Source organism: Lucilia sericata, unplaced genomic scaffold (assembly GCF_015586225.1).
Source record: "Lucilia sericata isolate MDLA Ls3-8-SP2 unplaced genomic scaffold, ASM1558622v1 Contig003348F_arrow, whole genome shotgun sequence".
Taxonomy (NCBI): domain Eukaryota; kingdom Metazoa; phylum Arthropoda; class Insecta; order Diptera; family Calliphoridae; genus Lucilia; species Lucilia sericata.
In genome coordinates this window covers 1-20,750 of record NW_023996827.1, presented here as the reverse complement: position 1 = coordinate 20,750, position 20,750 = coordinate 1, and the positions used below count along the sequence as shown (strand labels likewise).

General features: G+C 31.5%; 1 protein-coding gene and 1 pseudogene across 1 annotated transcript; one reads left to right on the top strand and one right to left on the bottom strand.

Moving 5' to 3' along the window:
* Positions 1–3,224: 3,224 nt before the first annotated feature.
* On the top strand, positions 3,225–13,984 carry LOC119614759 (sodium-independent sulfate anion transporter-like). Its single transcript, XM_037970867.1, has 9 exons — positions 3,225–3,691; positions 8,414–8,704; positions 10,058–10,216; positions 10,293–10,474; positions 10,535–10,838; positions 10,902–11,204; positions 11,270–11,415; positions 13,428–13,601; positions 13,667–13,984. The coding sequence occupies exons 1-9, from the start codon at positions 3,646–3,648 to the stop codon at positions 13,877–13,879; spliced, it is 1,818 nt and encodes a 605-aa protein (XP_037826795.1). The 5' UTR covers positions 3,225–3,645; the 3' UTR covers positions 13,880–13,984.
* Positions 13,985–14,586: 602 nt separating this feature from the next.
* LOC119614758 lies at positions 14,587–20,248 on the bottom strand (annotated as a pseudogene).
* Positions 20,249–20,750: the final 502 nt, after the last annotated feature.

Sequence of the window (20,750 nt, the reverse complement as noted above, 5' to 3'; positions counted from 1 at the left end):
ATTAAAATTGAATGCTCTTCATCCACATTACATACATATATATATATTATAAAAAATATCTATAAAATATTAATAACTATAATAATAAACAAAACGAGAAACCAATTAAATTACCTTATAGTTACTGCTATAATTTGTCGAGTGATTCTTTTAGGCCTAAAACTGCAATGATTCACATTATTATATTAATATATACATACAATAACTAGTATATGTAATTAGTTAATTATTAGCTGTGCTTTTATTTAAATCCGCTACATCATTTATATTATACATATATATTTTTTTATTTGCTGGGAAATGGTTTAATTTAACATTATTGAGTCTTGTTAATTTTTGTTTTTTCTTTCATTCAATGACATATCTTTTTGAGTTGATTTTTTCATTCCAAGTTGTAAAAGCCTTTATTTAATTAAAAAAATCACAAACACTTTTTTATAAGTTTAATATTCTTTAAAAAACATTAAAATGGAGAAAGATTAAAAAAATATGTTGTTTTCTTTGCCTTCTGATAAGGGGATTTTTTAAAAAAAATGTGACAAAATTTTGTTTAACAAACCCCACCTGTGTGAACGTCCGGTAAAACGTTAAAAACTCGTTTAAATATGTCGTATATTATCAACTCAAATCTATAAAATCTTTAACATCTAAACCAATAAGTTCTTTATTAATTTACAATTTGTTTTGGGCACGTATATAAGATAAAGCTGTTTGGAAATTTAACGATTAGATATGAATTTCCTGGACGATTTCCAATGCTACTGTATAAATTCAACATAAACTGTCCAGAAAACGAGCCTTTCTTTTATACCTATCATAAAAATCAAATCATACAAAATGATTTTATTTGGTACATTTTAAAATTGATGAGAATCGTATCTATAAGTTTGAAATGCTCTCTCTCTCTCCCTCTCAATAGATGAGAAATGTTTAGCAAAAATTTAAAAAAACCGCAAAAATAGCTTAAATTTAAAACTGACTTTTTTCAATCAGTTGAAAGAAACATTTTTTTTTTATAAAAAACTAGATATTTTTCATATTTACTTTACTTATTATTCGATTAAAGTTCTGATTCGATTATTTTCATACTCTAAAAGCTTGTAAATATTTCTTTCAAATATTGTAAATTTCTATTTTACAAATTTAAAGCTTTGTTACAACAAACAATTATTAATTGTCGCTCAGGTCTGTAATATGTTCTATTGTTGTGTGTAAAAGCTTTTTCTTTCTTCTCTGTAGGGATATTCACAGATCGCGTATGTAACTTTCTAGTTCAGATTATAGACTGGACCGTAGTCTTTATAGGCTAGAAAATAGTTCAAATTATAGGCTAGACTTAAGGTCAGTCTATAGACAAGACTATAGTGCAAACTCTAGATTATAATCCTGACTATATACAAGATTATAGTCTAGACTATGCTATAGACTATAGACCACAGTATATAGGCACTACAGACTAGAACATTGTCCACACTAAAGACTAGACTATAGCATATACTAAAGAACAGCCTATAAACTAAACTATAGAGTAGATTATATACTGCAATGTTGTCCAGACTATAGTCTAGAATATAGACTAAACTATAGTCCCAGTAGAGTTCTGACTAAAGACTAGACTATAGTCTAAAATATAGACTAGACTATAGTTTACACTAAACTGCAAAATATAAACTGAGCTGTAAACTACACTATTGTCCATATTATGAACTAGACCGTAAATTCACACTATAAGCCACACTATAGACTAGAACATAGCCGAGCCTAGACACTACACTGTAGTGAAGACAATAGACTACACTATTGTCCAAATTATATACTATAGTCCATACAATATACTGAAACATAGTTTAATTAAAGACTAGACTATACTTCATACAATAGTCCAGACTACGGACTAAACTATAGTCCAGACAATAGACTAAACTGTAGTCCAATAATATACTCCAGACTTGACTATAGTCTGCACTATAGACTAGACTATAGTTTGTATTATAGACTAGACTATAGTCTGCACTATAGACTAGACTATAGTCTGCACTATAGACTAGACTATAGTCTGTATTATAGACTAGACTATAGTCTGCACTATAGACTAGACTATAGTCTGCACTATAGACTAGACTATAGTCTGCACTATAGACTAGACTATAGTCTGTATTATAGACTAGACTATAGTCTGCACTATAGACTAGACTATAGTCTGCACTATAGACTAGACTATAGTCTGCACTATAGACTAGACTATAGTCTGCACTATAGACTAGACTATAGTCTGTATTATAGACTAGACTATAGTCTGCACTATAGACTAGACTATAGTCTGTATTATAGACTAGACTATAGTCTGCACTATAGACTAGATTATAGTCTGCACTATAGACTAGACTATAGTCTGCACTATAGACTAGACTATAGTCTGCACTATAGACTAGACTATAGTCTGCACTATAGACTAGACTATAGTCTGCACTATGGACTAGACTATAGTCTGCACTATAGACTAGACTATAGTCTTCCCTATAGACTAGACTATAGTCTGCACTATAGACTAGTCTATAGTCTGCATTATAGACTAGTCTATAGTCTGCATTATAGACTAGTCTATAGTCTGCTCTATAGACTTGACTATAGTCTGTATTATAGACTAGACTATAGTCTGTATTATAGACTAAACTATAATCTGGACTATAGACTAGACTATTGTCTGCAATATAAACCAGACTATTGTCTGCATTAAATACTGGGCTATAGCCCAGACTATATACTAGACTGTGCTCAAAACTATATACTAGTCTATAGTGTATTACAGAGACAAAACATCAGTTTATACTAGTCTATAGTGTAGACTATAGACCAGACTATAGTGCAGACTATAGAGTGACTATAGTCCAGACTATAGAGTGACTATAGTCCAGACTATAGACTAGATTGTTCTACAAACTATAGACTAGACTATAGTGTGTTACAGATACAAAACTTCAGTCTATACTAGAGCTAAGACTACAGACTGCTAGACTAGGTAGTCTGTTCTAGGGACTAGCGTTTTTTTATAAAAAAAAAATATGTAAACGCTAATCTGTGAATAGCCCATGAACAATTATAGTATATTTTATAAAATAAAAGCAAAACTCGTCAAACAGGCAGAAAAAAGTAATAAAATAATAAAGATGACAAAAACACAAAATACAGAGAGAGAGAGAGAGAGAAAGACAAAGAAAGAGTAATATAAAGTGTTAGTAAACAATTCATCAATGTGCTGTTCAGATTTGGTTCCTAAATTTTAATAAAAAATTGCAAATAAAACAAATTATTTAATAAACTCCACGGTTCGCAGCAACTTTATGGGGTGTTTGTTGCCACTGTCGTAAATCATTTATAACCAACTAGCGAACTGTTAACTAACATTGTTATCGTCTAACACAGCAACTATTTATTGTGTTTTACAACTAGCGCGTCGATTTTTTAAAAAAATTTCAATACCCATTTATTTAACTACTATGTTTCCTTGTGCAAATTTTTAGTTGTCGTTGATCTGGGAACTGAAACGTTACTACTCTATACGTGACTTTATAAAAGTTAAAATTTTTTCGTATTTATTAAAGTTTTTATTTAAAGAAAAATAGTTTTTAATGTAAATCCCTTATAATGCAGAGAACAAGTGTAAATACTAGTACATCAACGGATATTGATGGTTAGTAATAAAATATTGTAAATTTTTAGGAAAAAGAAAAGAATTTGTGAAAGAAATGAAAAACACTTGTTGTTTTTATAAAATACTAAAAGAAATTACATGCTATTTGTTTTGTTTACAATAATAAAGCAAAAACAAAACAATTGTATTAGGTTAGGAACAGTGTGACGTATTGAAGGCGGCTGCCGTTTACAAAATATTTAAAATGTTATCGAGTGAAAAAAAGCAACGGATGTAATTGCAATTGCAATCTTATAAATTGAATTAAATTTATTAATAAAACGTGTCATATTACAAAATTATAATAATATGTATCTATAATAATATGCAACGAGTTAATACATGTTTTAAAATTTAAATATATTTATAATAAATTAATTTAAATAATCGTGTTTGCTGTGTTTAAAAATAACGTTAAATTTCAAATTTTTTAAAAAATGCTACATAACAAAATGTCTGAAGTTATTTGAAAAGTTAAAGGATTACACTGTGTGACAGTTAAAATTTACTCAACATATGACTTGGTGTGCTTTATAAATCTAGTAGAGTAGTTCTAGACCTATAAAAAATACTACTTGGAAAACGAAGAAGTATCAGAAAGTCCACCTTTATAGCTTTCTAGGTTTTATATTAAATAAGTTTAAAAAAGTACCAGTTGAAGAACAAAAAGTACCACAAAGTTTAGTCTTACAAATATTCATTCTACCAGAATCCGATATTCATGATTTTGTATATTATTATAGTGAAGGGTGCAAAATTATTTTAAAATTTATAATTTAATAAGAACTCTAGTGAGAATTGCTTTACTTAAGATAAATAAAAATTTCAAATATCATAAAAGTGATGTAAAATTTATAGCTTGTAAAATTTTATAAACATGATAGACACTTTTTAGTTTAATTATTATTTAAAAGAACTCTAAAACATTGTACTCATATCCAGCAAGAATTTAAAGGAGTGCTTTCAATTGAGTTATGTTATCATAACTTTCTAAGTAGTACTCAGAGCATAAAATCCTTGTCCCCCCGTCTGTCTGGCGGTTGAAAACGCGATTGAACTCAAACATTATATATTGATAAGATTCCTATGGTATTGAAAATGGGTAACATCGGTTCTTGATTTTATAAGAACCAGATTCAAAGATTATTGGTCCATAATTTGTCATATACCTCATACAAGCTCTTTTGAAGAAAATCAGTAAAATGTCAATAAATCGTTTAAAAAGTATTATTTGTTCTAAGAAATTAATCAGCCTTTAAAATTCTGTATAATTCGATCAAATTCATCATAAAAGACATTTTATATCTATAAGAAAATATCCAATATGAATAACATTTTTACTTGTTATAATATAACATTTAATTCGTCATAGCCAGGTTCATCTTTATATAGTTTTTGTTGCGAAAAAAAATGTTTATTGTATTTATTGATGTAGTATGTATGAATTAAAATCATAAAATGTGACCTGAATATCGAATTAGGGTCTAAATCATAAAGCGGACATTTGATTTATTCATAAATTTGTATAAGTGGGCGTGATTACTTAAAAATGACAAGATAATGAATGAAATGATTTTGGAAATACTGTTTGTTTAAAGTGTGGCAGCTAAGAAAAAGAAAACTTAATTTGAACCAAATACTTTTGCTTTTATTTAAATTAATGAAGAAATTTAAACATTTACATACATATGTATCTGATTAGTAGTGTATATTTGAAGCTTAGGCTCTAATCCTCAAGGGATTTATAGTAGATTTTACTATGTACTTGGAAATTGTAATAGAAGGGATGTTTTTTTAAGGACAACAATTCATTGCTTCTGAATCCCTTAAATCACAATAGAAGTAACATTTATTTAACCACGAACATTTCCTATCTTCACTAAAAAATATCTTGATTATTTATGTTCAAAAAGTAGTCGTAAATGGGCCCATAGTGTCATGAGCTGAATCTCAAAATTTTGTTTATTTTTAAAATTACCAACAGGAAACCGTCATAAATTTCCTGTTACCAAGAGTTTTTTTTTTGTAATTTGAAAAAATAAATATGTATGTTGCAAAATTTACTTTTAATATTTATAACAAAGATACCATGGATTATAAATTATATTTTTTTTAATAGCTCAACAACATTAAATTATTAGTTGATTTAATTTATATAAAAAATATATTGTTAGCTGTTCCCACTATTTTTTAAGATAATTATAGTACCTTGGCAGATAAAAGTACTTAGTTATCACACGTGTTTTATTATAAATATTATGTTCGTTTTAAAATTTTTTTTTTTGGAAACTAAATTAATGGTTTGGGAAAATATTAATAATAAATAACATCATTACTTTGTTTTTAATAATTTTAAGCTTCCGTTCAGTTAGAAAACTGAACAATACATTTTGTTAAGTAATAAGTACTTAAAGGTTTTGTTTATAACTAGTTGAACCGGGTCCGCAATGATGGACGCAGCTCTTTACATTGTGATTAGTTATAAAATAAATAAAGAATGTTCCACTTGAACTCCTGTTTTAAATAGTAGATAGGTAGATAGATAGATAGATAGATAGATAGATAGATAGATATAGATAGATAGATAGATTAGATAGATAGATAGATAGATAGATAGATAGATCGCTCGCTGCTAGCTCGCTCGCTCGCTCGCTTCGCTCGCGATCGGTCGCTAGCTCGCTCGCTAGCTCGCTCGCTCGCTCGCTCGCTATCGATCGCTCGCTCGCTCGCTCGCTCGCTCTCGCTCGCTGATCGCTCGCTCGCTCGATCGCTCGCTCGCTCGCTCGCTGCTCTCGCTCGCTCGCTCTCGCTCTCGCTCGCTCGCTCGCTCGCTGGCTTCGCTCGCTCGCGCTCGCTCTCTCGCTCGCTCGCTGCTCGCTCGTTCGCTCTCTCGCTCGCTCGCTCGCTCTCGCTGCTCGCTCGTCTCGCTCGCTCGCTCGCTCGCTCGCTCGCTCGCTCGCTCGCTCGCTCGCTCGCTCGCTCGCTCGCTCGCTCTCGCTCGCTCGCTCGCTCGCTCGCTCTCTCGCTCGCTCGCTCTCGCTCTCTCGCTCGCTCGCTCGCTCGCTCGCTCGCTCGCTCGCTCGCTCGCTCGCTCGCTCGCTCGCTCTCGCTCGCTCGCTCGCTCTCTCGCTCGCTCGCTCGCTCGCTCGCTCGCTCGCTCCTCGCTCCCGCTCCTCGCTCGCCTCGCTCGCTCGCTCGCTCGCTCGCTCGCTGCTCGCTCGCTCTCTCGCTCGCTCGCTCGCTCGCTCTCTCGCTCGCTCGCTCGCTCGCTCGCTCGCTCGCTCGCTCGCTCGCTCGCTCTCGCTCGCTCTCGCTCGCTGCTCGCTCGCTCGTTCGCTCGTTCGCTCGTTCGGCTCGCTCGCTCGCTCGCTCGCTCGCTCGCTCGCTCGCTCGCTCGCTCGCTCGCTCGCTCGCTCGCTCGCTCGCTTTGCCCCCTTTTCCCCTCTTTCTTCTCGGTCTTCCTCGGTTTCCTTTCTCTCCCGCCCTTCCCCGTGTCTCTCTGGTCTTTTTAAACATTTTTTAATTATTCATATACAATATATAATTAAAATTCTTGATGTTTAATTATAATGTAACTATAACTTATTTATTTAAAAATAAATTATTTAAATATTTTTCACTAAATATAAAGTATTTGACATGTACACTTCCCACTGAAACGTCACAAAAAATTATAATTTTATACGTATGTATTAGTAGTGAAAACAAATTCTAAAAAAAAGTTTAGCAAACTTTAAATAAAGATTTAAACAAATTAAAAATCCATTTGAGAGTTTCCTATAACAAAACCAAATAACTTTTTTATTATTGTTTAAGTTGTTGTTGTTGTCTTTTGCTAAAAACAGTTAATTAAATAATTCAACAAGTTTGCCGTGTTAGGTGTGTGAGCATCATTAAGATGGTGGCATATTAGGTTGTTTGAGTTTATTTGGTAAAAAAGCTTAAGTACGTGACTATTTTTGATAGTAATTTAAATTTGTTTAAATTAAAATATGTGGTTAAATATAGTTTAACAAATTGCACACATCCTATTATGAGTTCTTTATTTGCAAAATTTCCGAAAATCGAGTTACCTATTAAATTTGTGTTAGAATTTAGACTTTATAAATTTCCAAATGTAAAATTTTGAAAAGAACAGTATTTTTGTGGTAGTGGTATCGATTTGAAATCAAAATTTCGAAGGCCACAGATATCTTTGAGTTAATTAACCCTACTTCGAATTTTTTGTTCTATATCTTATTAAAAAGATAATATTTTGTTAAATATTTTATTTATTTTTTCTTACAGGCCGATAACTGATAGAATATTATTAAAGCACAATTCACATTCTTACATACATACATATATATTTATATTAAAAATTACACAGGCCATCAAAATTTTAAAATCTTAAAACCCTGAGTCAAAGATATACTTTTCTAGACAATGTTCTACAGTAAATAAATCCGAAATTTATTAAAAATTTATAAAAAATGGTTCTAAAATAACCTGTTTGGAACTGCCAATTTGCTTGGAATTTGTACTTAAATAACATTAAATTAATATTAACAAAAATAATTGTTTCTTTTTTGCATCGTTAAACATCAAAGTTTCATGGTTATTTCCAAAACAAATAAAAAAACTGCAAAATCATGTTATAGATTTATAGAAATTAAACAAAAAAACACTAAACAAAATTATAAACCTAAATTTTAATTAATAACTTCTCTCTCTTATTCACAGGAAATTTGTACAAAGAAAAATTGCCCAATGTGGGCTCAGCCTTAAAAGTTGCTGCCAAGGATTGCTGCTCAATATCGAGAAAATTTCCCATTATCTCTTGGTTGCCAAAATATGAAAAAAGTTTTCTATTATCAGATTTTATAGCCGGTTTTACGGTTGGTCTTACCATGATACCTCAAGGCATTGCCTATGGTGTAGTGGCTGGTCTGGAACCACAATATGGTTTATATTCGGCTTTTATGGGTTCTTTTATGTACATTATATTTGGTTCCTGTAAAGATGTTACTATAGGTAAGTTAAAAAAATTTTAAAACAAAAAGAAATAATTGCCAAGTCATTGTTTTTAAAAGTAAATTTACCACATTATTTTTTAAATTTGTATAAAAACAAAACAGAATTGCGTAAATTATGTTTATACTCTTTACTTTGTTAGAGGCCAAATATTAGGTTTTTTGGTGGTTTTTAGTATGTATGAGTAATTCCCCGTTAAACCGGACGTTATGTTTTTATAACGTCACTATTTTTGGTTTCATCTTCAATGCTACACGTGTTTCGCTAAAATAAGCGTTTTTTTTTGCAGAGAAAATTTTTGTCTATACAAGTTTTTAACGTAACCTATGTTTTTAAATACATTAAAAATTACTATTTTGTAAATAAATATCAAAATAAGATGGCTTAGTTTGTACACAAGCTTTGTCCAATTTCATAAAAAAGATACAAAAGAGAGAGAAAAATACTAATTTAGAATGGGGTTTTATATATTTTTAATCATTATGTTGTTTGGACTCTTATCTATCTATCTATCTATCTATCTATCTATCTATCTATCTATCTATCTATCTATCTATCTATCTATCTATCTATCTATCTATCTATCTATCTATCTATCTATCTATCTATCTATCTATCTATCTATCTATCTATCTATCTATCTATCTATCTATCTATCTATCTATCTATCTATCTATCTATCTATCTATCTATCTATCTATCTATCTATCTATCTATCTATCTATCTATCTATCTATCTATCTATCTATCTATCTATCTATCTATCTATCTATCTATCTATCTATCTATCTATCTATCTATCTATCTATCTATCTATCTATCTATCTATCTATCTATCTATCTATCTATCTATCTATCTATCTATCTATCTATCTATCTATCTATCTATCTATCTATCTATCTATCTATCTATCTATCTATCTATCTATCTATCTATCTATCTATCTATCTATCTATCTATCTATCTATCTATCTATCTATCTATCTATCTATCTATCTATCTATCTATCTATCTATCTATCTATCTATCTATCTATCTATCTATCTATCTATCTATCTATCTATCTATCTATCTATCTATCTATCTATCTATCTATCTATCTATCTATCTATCTATCTATCTATCTATCTATCTATCTATCTATCTATCTATCTATCTATCTATCTATCTATCTATCTATCTATCTATCTATCTATCTATCTATCTATCTATCTATCTATCTATCTATCTATCTATCTATCTATCTATCTATCTATCTATCTATCTATCTATCTATCTATCTATCTATCTATCTATCTATCTATCTATCTATCTACTTCGAATAGTTTTAATTGAAAACTTTCATTTCTTAGCCACCACTGCAATTATGGCTTTAATGGTCCATCCCTACGCTTCCATAAGTCCAGAATATGCTGCTATGATTGCCTTCTTCGCTGGTTGCATTGTACTAGCATTGGGTCTTTTAAATCTGGGAGTGCTAGTAAGATTTATATCAATACCCGTTATTATAGGTAAAGACATTATTAAAGCAAAGTAAAGAAACTAACTAATCTGTTTAAATCCTCTCCCATAACCAACTTTTCAAAGGTTTTACCACTGCGGCCGCCATAACAATAGGTAGCGCACAAATTAATAACATTTTCGGCATAAAAGCTCCTTCAAATGATTTGATACCAGCGTGGAAACATTTCTTTACTCATCTGAATGACATAGGCTGGAATGATGCTACATTGGGTTTAGTTACCTTAGCCTTCCTGTTGGTTATGAAGGTATGTTTTGAAACTAATAAAGATTTTATAGATTTATTTTAAGAATTTTAAAAATTTTAGAAAGTCAAAGATATACCCTTTGGTAATCGTACCTTTTGGAAATATGTTTCTTTGTCTCGCAATTCAATGGCTGTTATAATTGGTACTTTCTTGGCTTATATCTTAAGTCGTGATGGTTCACAACCTTTTAGAGTAACCGGTAATGTTACAGCCGGTTTGCCGCCATTTAAGGTACCATTATCTGGTGCTATTATCAATGGAACCGAAGTAACCTTAAAGGAAATGATGAATACAGTGGGTGCTTCTTTTGCTTCCATACCGTTGGTGTCTATTTTGGAAGTGGTAGCTATAGCTAAAGCATTTTGTAAGTATTTAAATAATGGAAATTTCTTAACACAAAGTAATGATTGAAAATTGTTATTTCCAGCTAAGGGCCGAATTGTGGATGCCTCACAGGAAATGATTGCTTTGGGTATGTGTAATATAATGGGTAGTTTTGTTTCTTCGATGCCTGTCACAGGCTCATTTACCCGAACTGCAGTTAATAATGCCAGTGGTGTAAAGACAACTTTGGGTGGTTTGGTAACTGGAGGTTTGGTATTAATGGCTTTAGCCTTTTTAACAAAAACCTTCTATTATATACCTAAAGCTACTCTGTCGGCCATTATCATCGCTGCTATGATATCCCTGGTGGAAGTGGAGAAAATACGTGATACTTGGAGATCAAAGAGTAATATGGATAATCATACTTATGAAATTGTTTAATGTCTAATACTTTCTATTTTTGCATTTCAGAGAAGGATTTCGTACCATTTTTGGTTACTCTATTTGTTTGCCTATTTTGGAGTTTGGAATATGGTATCTTATGTGGTATTGCTGCCAATCTTTCTTATATTCTATATAGTAGTGCTAGACCCCAGATATGGTTATATACCTATAAGGTAAAAGAGACATTTTTCGAAAAGTTTCTATAACAAAAGAAATTTTCGAAGAAAAGTTTCTATAAAGAGAACTTTTTCATAAATTCGTATAAAAAAAGATAACTTGTTCGAAAATGTTCTATAAAAAGAGAAAAAATTTTCGAAAATGTTCTGTAGAAAGAAAATTCGAAAATTTTCTATAAAAAGAGACATTTTCAAAAATTTTCTATAAAAAGAGAAATTTTCAAAAAATTTCTAAAAAATGAGAAATTTTCAAAAAATTTTTAAAAAATGAGAAATTTTCAAAAATTTTCTATAAAAAAAGAAATTTTCAAAAATTTTCTATAAAAAAAGAAATTTTCTATAATAAGAGAAATTTTCAAAAATTTTCTATAATAAGAGAAATTTTCAAAAATTTTCTATAATAAGAGAAATTTTCAAAAATTTTCTATAATAAGAGAAATTTTTGAAAATTTTCTATAAAAAGAGAAATTTTCAAAAATGTTCTATAAAAAAAAGATATTTTCAAAAATTGTCTATAAAAAAAAAAGAAATTTTCAAAAATTTTCTATAAAAAAAAGAAATTTTCAAAAATTTTCTATAAAAAAAGAAATTTTCATAAATTTTCTATAAAAAGAGAAATTTTCCAAAATTTTCTATAAAAAGAGAATTTTTAAAAAATTTTCTATAAAATGAGAAATTTTCGAAAATTTTCTATAAAAAGAGAAATTTTAAAAAATTTTCTAAAAAATGAGAAATTTTCTATAACAAAAAGAAATTTTCAAAAATTTTCTATAAAAAAAGAAATTTTCAAAAATTTTCTATAAAATTTTAAAAAATTTTCTAAAAAATGAGAAATTTTCTATAAAAAAAAGAAATTTTCAAAAATTTTCTATAAAAAAAGAAATTTTCAAAAATTTTCTATAAAAAGAGAAATTTTCAAAAATTTTCTATAAAAAGAGAAATTTTCAAAAATTTTCTATAAAAAGAGAAATTTTCAAAAATTTTCTATAAAAAGAGAAATTTTCAAAAATTTTCTATAAAAAGAGAAATTTTCAAAAATTTTCTATAAAAAGAGAAATTATTCGAAAATTTTTGAAAATTTCGATTGCATATTATAAGTAAACTTATTCTTAAAAGTTAATTCAGCTGGCTGAAAACCAAGAAAATCCTGTTTAATCTAAGAATTCACAACATTTTATTCAAAAAATCTTATTCAGCTAGCTTAATATGTTTAGAAAGCTAAGAACGAGTTAGTAAAAGCAAATTCTTAAGAAATTATTTTCAAGGATATAATTCAGCAAGCTAAATATCCATAAAAACTTGTCTATAAGTTGGTAGATGTAAGAATTTTTAAAATTTTCAACAAAAATTGTTAGCTGAATATAACAAAAATAATTTTAATGAGTTTGAAAAAGTAAAATTAATCATACATGATTTTTAAAAGTTATATTCAGCTTGCTGAATATCATCAAAAAGATATAAATCATATATAAAAATTTAAAATATTGTTTTAAAAAATTTATTCAGCAAGCTGAATATGGTTAATGTCGTGATTATAATTATTATTTTAGGAAACAATTGTTCAGCAAACTGAATAAAATAAAAACGCCGAAAAAAACTAAGCTGTAAAAAACTAATTCAGTTGGCTGAAATTACCAAAAACTATTTAAGATTTAAAAATGACAATTCAGCAAGCTGAATAAAGTTAAAGTTTAGTAGAATAGAGCTAACAATGTTAACGTAAAATTCTATATAAACTGCTTAAAAAATACTAATTCAGCTAGCTGAATATATCAAATAATATATATATAAAAGTAGTTAACGTAAAATTCTAACTTAACTGTTAAAAAGATACTAATTCAGCTAACTGAATAGACCCAAAACTAGTTATTTATGTTGTGAGCATTAGTTAAAGTCGGTTATTCTTCCGAGAAGGCTTTTAGTGCATTGTAAGGGCGGAGAAACCGACTAAATTTACTTATTTTTAAATTATTTGTATATTGAACTAGAACTATTCTATATTTTTCCAGTTATTGGACTATGAATTTGGTATGGTTGATGTTAAGCAAAAGCTGGACTTTGCCTCAGCCGAATATCTGAAGGAAAATGTGGTCGAATTTGTTAATTTCCATCAAAAAGATGGTATACGTTTGATTGTAGTCAATGGCCAGGAAATTAACAGCATTGATTATACAGTAGCGGCGGTAAGTAGTTTACAAAAATATGTCTCCCAAATTTTAATAATAAAACGATAATACTTTCATTACAGAATATCGTTTCATTACGAGATGATTTAAAAGTATTAAACTGTGATATGATCTGCTGGAATTGGAATATATCATCAGCTGGTGTTGTTTGTCGTTTAAATAATAAAATGCGTGATATGTTTAAGTTTCAGAAAACATTAGAGGAAACTATAGAGGAATATCTAAATACCCATTCCACAAATGCCTCAGAGGCCACATTGTATTCGGTCACATAAGTTCGAAATAAATGTGAGAGGATAAACGTATGAATACGAAGAAACAACGTATGATGCAATGACAAAACAAATACGCCTTTAGTTAATATGTAATAAACTCCTGCCCAAAAAAGCACTTGTAATAATTCTAGGCGACTTATTGTCTGGTGCTGCAATATGAAACCCTAATTCTTAGAAATAACACAAACACACTTATAATTTTCACAACAAAACAATTATTATTAATTAAGTCATATATTTTATAACAAAAAAAAAACAACAATTACAATCCCAAACACACCAGACATAGTGTCTCCTCTTCCTCAAAATGCTAGTAAAAGAATTTTTATACATTTTAACTAAAAAACCCTTAAGAAAACCTTAAGTTGTACTTAGAGTTTAGTGATTAATTAAAATGTTCTCAAGTATTTTTTAAGATCATTTAATAACTATTATGTATTTTAAATATGGCTGTCCTTGTCTTTTAGTGTGAAGGTCATTTTCAAAGTAACACAAACGGAGATGAGCCTTGCACTGCAGGATAATTAATATTTAGTGTCAAACACTTAACACATTGGTCTACCTCTTTATGATTTTATTGTTTTGTCTCTTTTAAAACACTACTACTAATACTACTTTAGTTGTGGTTTGAGTTGAGTTCCTAGAATATTCAAAATGCACCCAGTTTGTTTTCTAAGAGACTTTGCAGGTCATTAAAAAATATGAAATAAATATTTGTATTATATGTATATATTTTAAAATAAAAATAAAATACAACTTTATTTCTTTTATTTTATCTTATTTTTTTTTTAAACTTAAGTTAATAGTTACCTAATACACGTTTGCCCTCGGGATCGAAAGGACTTCTCAAATGACATTTGGCTTTATAACGTTTTCCCAGAACATCGATTTCATATTCACCCGTTTTAATATATTCATTATCGATTTTTTCACCATCTGTTCTTTGTATATAAGTTTGTCCCAAAGGCTTGCCCAAATAATAGGCATACTCTGCTCTACGTAAGAAACCCACAGGTTGGCCATTTCTATAAACACCTTCCAAACCCCAAATGGGTACTTGTCCATCCAAAGTTAAATATACCAAACGTTTCTTAATGCCTTCTTTGCGTTGTTTATCAATGGCCTCTTTGCCCTTGTAAACACCCTGTTTACGGCAGGTAAAACCCAAACCCGCCTCCAAGGGGGTATCATCGGGTCTCAAATCAAAACTCCACAAATGATAACCCTTTTCACTACTCAACGAGTATAAAGCACGATATCCAGCATTTCTTAATTGTTGTGGTTCGCCCGCCTTCATTAAAGCCCTATAGACCTGGGAACAATACTCTTTGGGTACATGCAATTCATAGCCTAGTTCTCCTACAAAACTAACACGTAATAAACGTACATCATATCCCGCACATTGGGTTAATACTGTGCCATTTGGCGCCACATTCTCATCGCTGAGTTCGCATTGCACTATGTTTTGTAAAATATCTCTGGACTTAGGTCCTTGTATGGAAATAACACCCAGGTCAGCGGTTACATCACGCACCGTACAATTGAAACCTTGTTTGCGAATTTCATCCACCATCATGGTATATGTGTAGTATGCTGAGGCGCCACCTGCTACAATATAATAGCCTTGACCTTCAAATTTCGGATCATGAGGAGCTCCAGAGCCGGAGTTTAATCGTGATATGGTAACATCGGCTTCTACGCCGCCCGAATTGTTAAGAGCGCAGGTATAAACGGTTCTGAAATAAGAAATAATACACGTATGAAATTGATTTATCCTTGAAGGTCGGAACATGTGATGATCTGCTACTCACGGAATCTCTTCATTGAATAATGACTTAATGAAATTTATTTAATTTTGTAAAAATGACGATGATTTCAAGTCTCGTAACTAGAGCTAAAACTGAACTAGAACTGAACTAGAACTGAACTAGAACTGAACTAGAACTGAACTAGAACTGAACTAGAACTGAACTAGAACTGAACTAGAACTGAACTAGAACTGAACTAGAACTGAACTAAAAACTGAACTAAAACTGAACTAGAACTGAACTAGAACTGAACTAGAACTGAACTAGAACTGAACTAGAACTGAACTAGAACTGAACTAGAACTGAACTAGAACTGAACTAGAACTGAACTAGAACTGAACTAGAACTGAACTAGAACTGAACTAGAACTGAACTAGAACTGAACTAGAACTGAACTAGAACTGAACTAGAACTGAACTAGAACTGAACTAGAACTGAACTAGAACTGAACTGAACTAGAACTGAACTAGAACTAGAACTGAACTAGAACTGAACTAGAACTGAACTAGAACTGAACTAGAACTGAACTAGAACCTAGAACTGAACTAGAACGGAACTAGAACTGAACTAGAACTGAACTAGAACTGAACTAGACTAGACGAACTGAACTAGAACTAGAACTGAACTAGAACTGAACTAGAACTGAACTAGAACTGAACTAGAACTGAACTAGAACTGAACTAGAACTGAACTAGAACTGAACTAGAACTGAACTAGAACTGAACTAGAACTGAACTAGAACCTGAACTGAACTAGAACTGAACTAAACTGAACTAGAACTGACTAGAACTGAACTAGAAACTGAACTAGAACTGAACTAGAACTGAACTAGAAACTGAACTAGAACTGACTAGAACTGAACTAGAAACTGAACTAGAACTGAACTAGAACTGACCTAGAACTGAACTAGAACTGAACTAGAACTGAACTAGAACTGAACTAGAACTGAACTAGAACTGAACTAGAACTGAACTAGAACTGAACTAGAACTGAACTAGAACTGAACTAGAACTGAACTGAACTAGAACTGAACTAGAACTAGAACTGAACTAGAACTGAACTAGAACTGAACTAGAACTGAACTAGAACTGAACTAGAACTGAACTAGAACTGAACTAGAACTGAACTAGAACTGAACTAGAACTGAACTAGAACTGAACTAGAACTGAACTAGAACTGAACTAGAACTGAACTAGAACTGAACTAGAACTGTACTAGAACTGAACTAGAACTGAACTAGAACTGAACTAGAACTGAACTAGAACCGAACTAGAACTGATCTAGAACTGAACTAGAACTGAACTAGAACTGAACTAGAACTGAACTAGAACTGAACTAGAACTGAACTAGAACTGAACTAGAACTGAACTAGAACTGAACTAGAACTGAACTAGAACTGAACTAGAACTGAACTAGAACTGAACTAGAACTGAACTAGAACTGAACTAGAACTGAACTAGAACTGAACTAGAACTGAACTAGAACTGAACTAGAACTGAACTAGAACTGAACTAGAACTGAACTAGAACTGAACTAGAACTGAACTAGAACTGAACTAGAACTGAACTAGAACTGAACTAGAACTGAACTAGAACTGAACTAGAACTGAAGTAGAACTGAACTAGAACTGAAGTAGAACTGAACTAGAACTGAACTAGAACTGAACTAGAACTGTACTAGAACTGAACTAGAACTGAACTAGAACTGAACTAGAACCGAACTAGAACTGATCTAGAACTGAACTAGAACTAAAACTGAACTGTACTGAACTAGAACTGAACTAGAACTGAACTAGAACTGAACTAGAACTGAACTAGAACTGAACTAGAACTGAACTAGAACTGAACTAGAACTGAACTAGAACTGAACTAGAACTGAACTAGAACTGAACTAGAACTGAACTAGAACTGAACTAGAACTGAACTAGAACTGAACTAGAACTGAACTAGAACTGAACTAGAACTGAACTAGAACTGAACTAGAACTGAACTAGAACTGAACTAGAACTGAACTAGAACTGAACTAGAACTGAACTAGAACTGAACTAGAACTGAACTAGAACTGAACTAGAACTGAACTAGAACTGAACTAGAACCGAACTAGAACTGATCTAGAACTGATCTAGAACTGAACTAGAACTGAACTAGAACTGAACTAGAACTGAACTAGAACTGAACTAGAACTGAACTAGAACTGAACTAGAACTGAACTAGAACTGAACTAGAACTGAACTAGAACTGAACTAGAACTGAACTAGAACTGAACTAGAACTGAACTAGAACTGAACTAGAACTGAACTAGAACTGAACTAGAACTGAACTAGAACTGAACTAGAACTGAACTAGAACTGAACTAGAATTGAACTAGAACTGAACTAGAACTGAACTAGAACTGAACTAGAACTGAACTAGAATTGAACTAGAACTGAACTAGAACTGAACTAGTACCGAACTAGAACTGATCTAGAACTGAACTAAAACTGAACTGTACTGAACTAGAACTGAACTAGAACTGAACATTAGCTGAATTAGAACTTATCTAGAACTGAAATGGAATTGAACTGAGATATAACTAGAATCGATTTAGACATTCAACTCAAATACAGTTGTTTCCTCACAGTGTAATAGCGAAAAAAATATTTACAAATTAATTCAAATAAACTTAATTACAAAAAATTAAAATTCCAAAAACTGAAAACAAACACGCAGAAAAATCCCCCAAAATAATTAGATGGCAACTTAAATTATAAAATATGATAATGATGATGAACTTAAAATACAAAGAAAATATCTACAGTTGAATGATCTTAACACCTTGACATTGTTGCTCTAAACAATGAAGTCAAGCTTTACTTTTTAAGTACAATTGTACTTAGATTTATAAAAAAAAACTAATTAAAGAAAACTTACTTTTTAACATCGCGATTAGTATTCGCCGAAAATATCCAATCGGCGGCCTTTTGGGCATCGGGTCCTTCCAAATAGAGTTTACAAAAATAGCTCATATTAAATACCACAGCATTGTTACGGCATGCCATGGCCTCTTCACCAATCTACAAACAATACGTATGATGATGGCAAGGGAATAAATTTAACAACAACAGCATACAGCAACGAAGAGCAAACATCAGTAGCAAACAGTTGTGTTATGTCAGTCGTACATTTGTTCGAAGCAATGAAGAAAAGAAAACAACATCCGCAATCCGTGGTTAAGCAAATATCACACAATTTTGCGTAAGAATAACACAATACGGGCAATAAAATCATAAAATGTGGCACGCACCACGTAAGACATGCAAGAGAAAGTAAACAATTAGTTTGACAATATTTAAACAATAATTGCTACTGCTGCCAGCTAGCTATCGTTATGCCTACCAAATTGTGATGTTCCGAAAAACTGCCATATTTTAAATCTCCATCTAATACACTCTCATAAGCACAATCCTTATGGCGTTCATTGCCATAACTGCCATACCAATCGTAGGGTAATGCGGGTGCAGGTTTTTGTAAAAAGAATCCGGGACGTTCCCATCCCTGTTTCTCTTCCATAAAGGCATTATAGGACAGCATATCTTCATGTAGGGGATCTTTTTGGAAATCACGTCCAGCCATAGGTTGATCGTATTTAAAGACCATACTGTAATTTTTGGCATAACTTTCATGAGACTTTTCATTAATCCATTGGGTAGCCTGACTCTGTTTGTCGGTAAAACGTCTGAGATCAAATCCAAACATGGGCAAATCTGGTTTCCCATTGATGACCCACAAAGCAGTTTGTTCACCACAGCCGCCACCAAACATCATGCCAGCCGAATTAAAACCACAATTATGATACAAACCGCTAATAACTGTATCAGGTCCCATTAAAGGTTTATGATCTGGTGTAAAAGACTCAGGACCACAAACAGTACTCTTTACACCATAATCACCATAAGAAGGACACAATTTAACGGCACCATTTAAATGAGCATCGAATACCGACCAATCCAAATCATACAATCCGAAATGAAAATCTTTAGCTACAGGATCCAATAAAATTGGATTAGGTTCATAACCACCCATTTGTATAGCATCACCTTGTATTCTAAAGTATATGGAATAATCATGATCACGTATATTCGGCAAACCCCTAACACCAGGTATCGATTCCGATAAAATATAAGCATGTTTCATGGGTATTAAAGGCAAAAATGAGCCATGTTTTTCTATCAAATCTCTACCCCAAACACCGGTGGCATTGACTACAGTATTTGTTTTAATGGTGCCATAAGGGGTTGAAACACCCACTATCTTTTTACCTCGTCCCGTATTTTCCACCACTAATCATCTACTGAACAATTCTCTATCACTTTACCGCCATTTTTACTAGCTGCTCTCGTTAAAGCGGTACACAACATGGCTGGATCTACAACACCATCACCGGGTGAATATAAAGCACCAATAAAAGATTTGGGATCCAATAGAGGGAATACTTTCTGGGTTTCCTCGGGAGTGAGAACATAGTTTTCAATGCCTAAAGCATTGCCCACTGTGGCCAAACGGCGGTATTCATCTAAACGGGTCTAGATTTACAAGAAATAAAACAAAATTTCATAATTATATCAATGCAGCTGATTTGAAATAGAACTGAAGTAGAACTGAACTAAAGCTGAACTAGAACAAAACTAGAACTGAACTAGAAGTGAACAAGAACCAAACTTGAACTGAAATAGAACTGAACTAGAACTGAATTAGAACTGAACTACCAATCAATCAATATATCTGTCTACTATCTAACTAACTAACTAACTAACTAACTAATAACGAACAACTAAAAAAAAACGAATATAAATAAAATAAATAACTAGAAACGAAGAAAAAACGAAAAAACGAAACGAAGAATAACGAACGAATAAACGAAAGAAAAAACGAAAGAAACGAACGAAAAAAACGAATAACGAACGAAACGAAAACGAAATAAAAAATAAAAAATAACGAAATAACGAACTAAAAAGAACGAACTAAGAAACGAACTAAAAAAACTAAAAGAACAACTAAGAAATAACTAAATAAAACGAAAGAAAA

Bases quoted from the DNA above. Each gene is read 5' to 3' on its own strand.
- LOC119614759 (XM_037970867.1), top strand. From the start codon at position 3,646: ATGCAGAGAACAAGTGTAAATACTAGTACATCAACGGATATTGATG. The intron at 8,705-10,057 runs GTAAGTTAAAAA...TTCATTTCTTAG, and splicing joins CTGTAAAGATGTTACTATAG to CCACCACTGCAATTATGGCT. The intron at 11,205-11,269 runs GTAATATGGATA...TTTGCATTTCAG, and splicing joins TGATACTTGGAGATCAAAGA to AGAAGGATTTCGTACCATTT.